Source organism: Otolemur garnettii, unplaced genomic scaffold (genome assembly GCF_000181295.1).
Source record: "Otolemur garnettii isolate 467f Iridium unplaced genomic scaffold, OtoGar3 scaffold00078, whole genome shotgun sequence".
Taxonomy (NCBI): Eukaryota; Metazoa; Chordata; class Mammalia; order Primates; family Galagidae; genus Otolemur; species Otolemur garnettii.
Genome location: NW_003852473.1, coordinates 3,761,536 through 3,769,740, shown reverse-complemented (window position 1 = coordinate 3,769,740; position 8,205 = coordinate 3,761,536). Strand labels below are relative to the sequence as shown.

The window sequence follows — 8,205 nt, the reverse complement described above, 5'->3', positions numbered from 1 at the left end:
TATGGAGCTGCTGGGTGAGGCGTGCCACTCTAACTCACAGGCTGCCTGCTCTCTAACGTTATGGAGCTGCTGCAATGTTTCCAGAGCTCAATTTACTGATATTAAAAAGTTCACCATAAATAAAAAGTTCTTCTAGTAAGCACAAGAAGAGATGCAGATACATGAGCATGTCAGAAAGAGTGAGTCAGCCAGGACTGTGCAAGTGGCACGCCTGGTTCACATGGACTGGCGAGTGGTAATCACTGACCATCCCAGGGGAAGATGGTGAGCTGTAAACCACACACAGCACGCCTTCCTGTGGTGCCGTACTCGAGGAGCAGGAGAAAACATTTTAACTTACAAATCACTGAAATAACACGGAAACCAGTACACATACACATTATGTTGAATTTACACAAAATTTTTCAGCTACAATTGAACATCTTTGGCCAGTGGCAGAGCTTGCTTATTACCCTTGTAACAAAGCATAGTTCGGGAAGAAAAATGAGACCAGATTTAATTCAGTATTAAATGAAATTCTGTCATGGAGATGAAGAAACCAAAATAGTAAAAGTTATTTTAGTATACTATGTAACTATAGTAATAAATATTATCTTAGAATCATGGATGTTTCAGTTTAAGAAATATAATGCCCTCATATTAATTTGAAATTTAAAAAATACCAAAGGAGAACATGTTCATCTCTGAAATGAAAATAAGGCAAAAAGGTCCTGGCTATACATAAAAATTTTAAGTTGGACTAGGAGTTTGTACATTTTTTTTCTATAAAAGACCTGATAATAAATATTAATTTAGGCTCTGCGGGCCATAAGGTCACTGTCAAACTACCTGATTCTCCCATGAGCAGCCCAGTAGCAGGCCGCCTGCTGACATGTTACTGCACAGACACCAGCAGCCAGAGTTGGCCTCAATTACATATATTCATCACATAAGAGGATATCCAAATGACATGAGAGTTTCCAATTATTAGACCATCAATTACAGTCTCAGCATTCCTCAGTACAATGCTGTTGTATTAATTAAAACAAATTTCTTAGTGTTTATTTACAAAGTCTTATTAAGAGAATTAAGGTACAAATAACAATCCTTACAACTGGGAACAGCACAACTTTGCCCGTGTGGCCTGACTGCTACATTAGGAATAACACCCTGCATTTTTTTAACACAGTGAAGCCAAAGTAAGATATCAAATAAGCTTATGTACATTCTCTGAGAGTAACACTCAGTATTTGAAACAGTTGTCCTCACCTCATTGATGCTAACTTCAGCCTCTACATACTGGAGGCCTTTCTGGATGATGGAGATCAGTGCAGCAGGTGGGACGAGGGCTCCATTGATGTTGGACTGACTGATATGGCTTTCTATACCAAAGGTAAACGCTGAGTGAGAAAATCCTAAAAGCAAAAGAAAAGGTACGAGAATTTATTTTCTTAAAGGCAATGTGCTAAATGACAAACACAAAAAATATCTCTATAATCTTTCAAAATTACATCCCAGCTGCTAGAAATCCCCAACTGATAGCTAGGGTCAAGTATGTTTTCAAACAAAACAAGTATCAAAATCTACTTGGTGGCTTTTACAATATTTTCCTTTTCTCTTAATTATTAAATGTACTCTTTAAAATTTACTTGATTGCATGGCTTCAAATTTTCTAAAATGCAACAGTGATAACCTACCTTTCCACACCATAAAAAATCAACTTAGAAGTTGAAAAAAACCTTTGCTTCTCTCAAGATAATCGAGGCAAATACAGAATAAATGACATTTAATATTTCTGTAATATATTTACATCTCTATGTACAAATTGTTAAGCATGCTTATAAATTTAATATGTTGCAGCTTTTACAAACCACTTAGGAAATAAAAGGCAAACTGTAACTAATAAAAAGAGCTAAATTTGAGAATGAAAAAATTCTAATCTGTAGGTCCCATTTTATGTATGCCTTAAGTGCTTTTAAAAATATGAACACTCTGTCACTTAGTAATAACTCATCTAAATGAAATATTCAGACATGAAAAGCAGGCAAATAAAACCCAGTACACACTAACCTGTGAGGGGACACTCATAGCTCTGACTCAACTGTATAAAACCATCCATGTGACCAAACATCTGTACCTTATAATATTGTGAATATTTTAAAAAGGCAAAAAAATTACAGCATAGTGATTCATCAGTAATAATTTATGTTTATTTGAAATATGTAAGATCATAATAATCACATAAAAATCACAAGACTAAAATTCTAGGACACTGATAAGCCTAAGGTTATCATCTTTACCAATATATTCATATTTTATCATTAAATATTTTCTATAATGTATTCTATACAATTCAATTAAATTGAATAGCATAGCATGCTAAAAAATTTAATAAACAGAGGTCTATTTGGGGTCCATACAACCCACAGAATAGCTCTGTTGTCTAGACTGCCAATGCGAGGTGCTAGCGTTTAGCCCAAGTCCTTTTTGCTCTTGAGACTCCTTTAGCATTTATGAACGTCTAATAAAACGCTGTGGCTTCACAAGCAGTGTGGGGCTAGGGAATATTTTAATTGTTAATTGATAGTTAAAGGATCCTTAGCTGGGTTTCCTCCTGACTCCCTTACTCTCTCCTTGAAGCACCTAACCATGTAACAACCTACAGTGGAAAAGAACTGAAAAGTGTTACCTTTAAGACCTTGATTTTAACCTCCCAATTTTGCCTAAAGGCAAGATCAAAATTAAATGCATTTATAATGCTCAGCTTAACCTGAGCTCACAGAGATGACTAAAAATAAACATTCTGAATTCTCCCTAGAATGAAACCCACAACTCCTCAAACATGAGTAGGTTCTAGATCAGCAGGGTAGAAGGCTGAGAGGTTGGAGAGAAAGGCTGACAGATGGAGTGAAATCCACAAACAGGAACGTTGAAGATTCTTATTTCCAGTAGCCCTCCCTAAATAAATTTGCAGTAAATTGTACATAGTAAAAACATCCAAACAACTGAGTAGTTTAGAAATTTAAGCAGACTTCAAGACAGAAGTATCATTTATGAGGGGACTACACCATGTGCCGAACACAACACACACCTGCACAATCTTCCTAGTTCAGAATCTGACCAGAAAGTAGCCACTAAGTAAGGGAATAGGATACAAAGTCAGAGATGCTCTACTTGCTGTGCTTTTTGTTGTTGTTATTGCTGTTTGCTTGTTTTTGAGACAGTCTCACTCTGTCACTTAGACTAGAGTGCTGTAGCACCGTAGCTCACAGCAAACTCAAAACTCCTGGGTTCAAGCAAACTCCCACCTCGGCCTCCCAAGTAGCTGGGACTACAGGTGCCTGCCATAATGCCTAGCTAGTTCTGTTTTTAGTAGTAACAGGAGTCTCGCTCTTGCTTAGTTTGGTCTCAGTGCTGCTAAGCTCAAGGGATCCTACTGCGGCTTCCCAAAGTGCTAGAATGACAGGTGTGAGCCACTGCACCTTGCCCACTACTGCTCCTCTTGAACAATTAAAATATGGTCATTGAGAAAACTAAGGCAGAGAATAAGCTCCTGTTTCCTGACAGAAAGTAAAAGATTACATCATTGTTCTATTTAAGTCCGAGTCCCACAAAGTGGTATATATGGTGCATGTAACATGAACACACTTTATTAGCCATATTTGGTACCATTCATTATTTATGAATTCCATGATGTCTATACTCTCCCTTAATTAAGTGTGCAATTTTAGTAGTGAAACTTGTTACATTTAGGCCCTATTTAACTTACAGAGTTTAAGCTTAAAGTAACTGATACATCCAAGAATATCTAAGAGTTGAAGGTGAAACGTGCCAATTTTTGGCTGGAATGTTGCAAATATCCTGACTGTTTATGTCAGGCCAGGAGCAAAGCTATTACAGGTGCTTACATGCATTGCGAGGTATTGCAAATGTGCTTAGAATGCTCTCAAACACAGCAAAACAATCTTGATGTCATACCATTTTGGGCATTTCTCACTAATGTTTCCATTGGAGTTCTACACTTAAATATTCTGCTTAGATAAATGTTGAGTTCAACGATAATTTTATTTCTAGTTACAGCATTACACAGCAGCTTAAAATCATTATGCCCAAAACTCTTCTTTCTCCTCCTTAAGGCTTCTTTTTCCTTAGAAACTTCTGGCTTCGTTTCATTACCTGTGAAAATCACACTCTCACTAACTCCCATCTTTCCCTTGGCCCCTCATATTTGACCAGTCACCAAATTCTACTAGACTTCAAATCCTCTCTAGACTCTCAGCACCCTTCCTCTTCTACCAAGACCTGAGTATAGCCCTCTCATCCTTTGCTCGGACCATCCCTGCAGTGAGTTCCTCTCCTCTCTGCCCCAGCTCAGTACACATGCCACAGTGCAGCTTCAGGCAGGGTGCTCACATCATTTCTTACTTGAACATCTGTAATGGTCCCCAGCCTGCATAACGAAGGCCAGACTCCTAAGGACAGCATAGTTATTTTTTCAGTCTGGCCCTACCTACCTCTCCAGCCTCCTCTTTCCAATTTCACACATCTCTTCTTGTTTCCATTGCACATTAAATCCAAATGATGGTAAATTGCATGTAATATCTTGAATAAGCTGTGCTGTATCATCATACCTCTGAGCCTATGTGTTCCTATGCTCCTTTCTCCTACCTGAATGGAGGTGAAATCTTCTTTCACTCCCCCAGTGTTGCTAGGTTTCTCCTGCACTGACCCTGTAATCCTACATGCATGGCACTTACCACACTGGTTATCACTTGTGTCTGACTACCAGCCTGGGCTTCCTAAACCAAGGGTTTATGTCCACTAATCCTTTAATTCAGAGAAACTAACACATTCCTTGACTTAACAACTAACCAATAAACATCGGTTAAATCCGAATGCAATGCTACTGTATGTATCTTGGTACATCAAACAATGTGACTCTAGAAAAAGTATGATGACTCAAGTCTTCCTTGAAAAATAATCTAAAACTTGAACCAGGTTTTTGCCAGAAGATATTCCCGTTTATCTGTTAATAAGCAGGAAATACTTTATTAGGACCGCTTTCATTTTACATAACAGGAGGCAAAAGGGATCATTGACCTGTGAAAGATTAAAATCCTAAACAACTGCCCGAAACAGCAATCCTTTCCAAGGGTAACCCAGAACTGATAGGTAACACTAGGGTAATTAAGATCTAGGAGGTAGAAGAAATTCCATGAGAAGAAGGGTGAAAATCATGAAATTCAGTGAATAGTCATTTAGTGACAAAGACAAATGGGGGGAGGTAGTCCCTCTGCCTCTATGGTGCTCTTTCTAGGGAGTGATTTCCCTTAGATCAGCGGTTCTCAACCTGTGGGTCACAACCCCTTTTTAACAATGAAAGTACACTGCGGCATTAAGGCTGAGACACTAGGACTGGGGCTATGTGTCACCGGGGAGTTAGCCCTCCAGAGCCTGCCAGCACTATTTTGCAAACAGATGGTACAGGAGTAAGAAAATGGACCCTAGATACCATGATTACGATAAAGGTAAGACAAACCGAGGAAAAGGCAAAGCATGAACATAATCACAACATAGTGCAGCGCCCTGGTTTAGGAAAAAAATCTGATTTACCCAAAGTCCTATTTCAGCTTCGGGTCACAAAAGCCCCTAACATCACATTCCTGTTTCCATAATCGTATGTTCCCTTGCCTCTGTATCAATTTCCAACTCTGCACCACAGATCCAGATCTTAGAAAAGATAAGCGGAGTGGGGAGTAGGTGGTGTTTATAGAGGATCTTGGCTATGGAGGAGTCAGACCCAGCACGCTCGTTCTGGCTATACAATTCTGTGTCCCAATTTTGCCTTTAAATATAACTATGAACATTTTATATAAATGATAGCTTCTGAAATAATTTTAATAGCACATAATATTCAGCCAATAAATGTACTCAGCCAATAAATTAGTCATACCATAGCTGGGGATCTGGACATTTCCAATGTTCACTATTTAAAGACTCACCCTCAAATAGGTATGTATAAGGCTTTTGCCATGTTTAATTTTCTCCTTAGGATAGATTTCTTCAAAAGCTGAAGGGAACACGAGCATTTTAAAAGAAGTTTTTGTGTTTGCCAAATGCTTTCCAAAAAAAAAAAACACAGTGTAAATTCATAGTGCCATGAGCAATTTACAGATGTTTTCTTATACCCTTGCTATGGCTAACTAGTTCTAAAATAAATAAATAAATAAATAAATAAAGGATACTAATTAAGATAGAACAAATTCTTGGTTTGGCAACTATTAAAAGGACCATTGTCCTTCAACAAGTGTGTCAGCAGGAATGTGTAATAGGAATTTCTTGTGTCATTAAAAAATGAGTCATTTAGCTTATAAAAAAAAAAAGGAGAAAAACTGATTTGGAAATATAGAAGTATTGCAATTACCAGGACTTATGAGAACTGCTTGCTATTTATTATTAATTAGTCACATATACAACAATTGCATGTGTCACATCAAAGCTATTCCCTGTTTTAGTTGATTATAAAGCCAAACTACATACCTACTTACACTTGTGTGGCTGGTCATCTTCTCATAAAAATTAAAAGGAATACTGAAGGTGGATATACCATATCCTGAGCTCTCTTCACTCCAGTTCTCTGTGGCTAATGACCCATCACTAGTGGCCAGTTTAACCTAATTCCATTAAATACCTGAATAAAGTCTGTTTATAGATGCGGCTGGCAATGAAGTATGTCAGCAGGATGGTCTGAATCAAGAGAAACAGTACCGTCTTTTAACTGCTGATATTTTATTAACCGTTATAGGTGCTAATACAAAATTTAAAATGAAAAAAATGAATAAATGAGCTATATAGTGGCACAGGGCAAAATCTTAATGTTATTATTTTGCATAAATAAGGTAAGTTTATGCCTTATGTGATTATGTTTTCTAAATTTAAAAAATATATATATGGTTTTAACATGATCTCATAAACATTAACATCTGAAGTAATCACTATATTAAGAAAAAGTAGTATCCCTTAGACAGGGTTGGGGGAAAAATAGTGGAGGCAGGCAGAGTACATAAGAGATAAGATGATCTTTTATAAACCAATTTCAAGCCTACATATGCCATCGACTTCTTATAAGGCTATATGCAAGATGAACCTCAATTCTAAAAGCATGAAGATTGTTTTTAAAAGTAATAGCATTCAGAATCACAATCTAGAAAATAAATTATCTAATCAGGACATTTTTGCTTTTGAAATTTCTAGTTGGATTTATAATCGTAAGATGTAACAGTTCATAGCTTCCAACAGTCAAGTCCATCATATAGAAAAGTTATGGCACTAGTAACATGCAAGAGTTGACAGATGAATCTAACACTGACAATTCTCTCCCAAATCAAATACACAGTTTGATCAAAATAAAATGACATTTTCGTATAAATAAGCACCAAGAAAACAGGGGCCAGAAAGTTCATAATTAATCACCAGGAACAACTTCTTCAGAAAAACAAACCCAAACTGAATGGGTGAATAAAAGGTGATACACAAGGCCATGAGGGTGGGGGAGGAGAAGGGGATTGTAAAACTCCAGAACAGGTTAGTTCTTCTAGGATCAACACTGGATCAGGTTCTATTATGTTCAACCTGGAGGGTACCACTAAGTCTTTACATGCATACGGTTGCTAGATGAATTATTAAGGTGATCAAATTAATGCCCAGGGGCAAAAATTAATTAAAGGAAGCACACTCCATCAAGTTGACCATTGCTTACAGTACTACATGTCAAATACACTCAATCTTCAAGTCATCTCAAAAAAGAAAAAATAATTTTACTCCCTAGGAAATATTTGTTAACTATGGAAGTCTACTTTATAAAAATGCAGAGTAGTGAGGACCAAAGCAACCTGCTGAAGGCAAGCTTTCTAAAGATAAAATTCCTTTTAAAAGTTTCAACATCTAATAAAAACCCTACAATAAATATACCTTTTTCTTACTTAGTTATGAAGGAGGAGGAAGAAGAGGAGGAGGGCTTATTTCAAGCAGAGATGTCCATTAAACTTAATTTGAGGCTGAAAATTACAGTGCTTTTCAAGAAGCAACAAATTTTACAACTGAGGAACATGAATCTGAGAAGTTGTGTAATTTAGAGGGAGGAGGAGCACTTTTAATAATATTTTCTACTACTGATAATGGTACAAACTATCTAAGACAAAAGCAATTTAAGTGACTTTATTCCCC

The 8,205-nt window shown here is 37.0% G+C and overlaps 1 protein-coding gene across 1 annotated transcript in view; it reads right to left on the bottom strand.

Annotated features, from left to right (window-relative positions):
* Nucleotides 1-8,205, bottom strand: part of TBL1XR1 (transducin beta like 1 X-linked receptor 1) — a 112,494-nt gene that overhangs the window by 35,582 nt on the left and 68,707 nt on the right. The window contains exon 4 of the mRNA XM_023515766.1: nucleotides 1,249-1,394. Within this exon, the coding sequence (XP_023371534.1) occupies nucleotides 1,249-1,394 (146 nt within the window). The remainder of the gene's footprint in view (nucleotides 1-1,248; nucleotides 1,395-8,205) is intronic.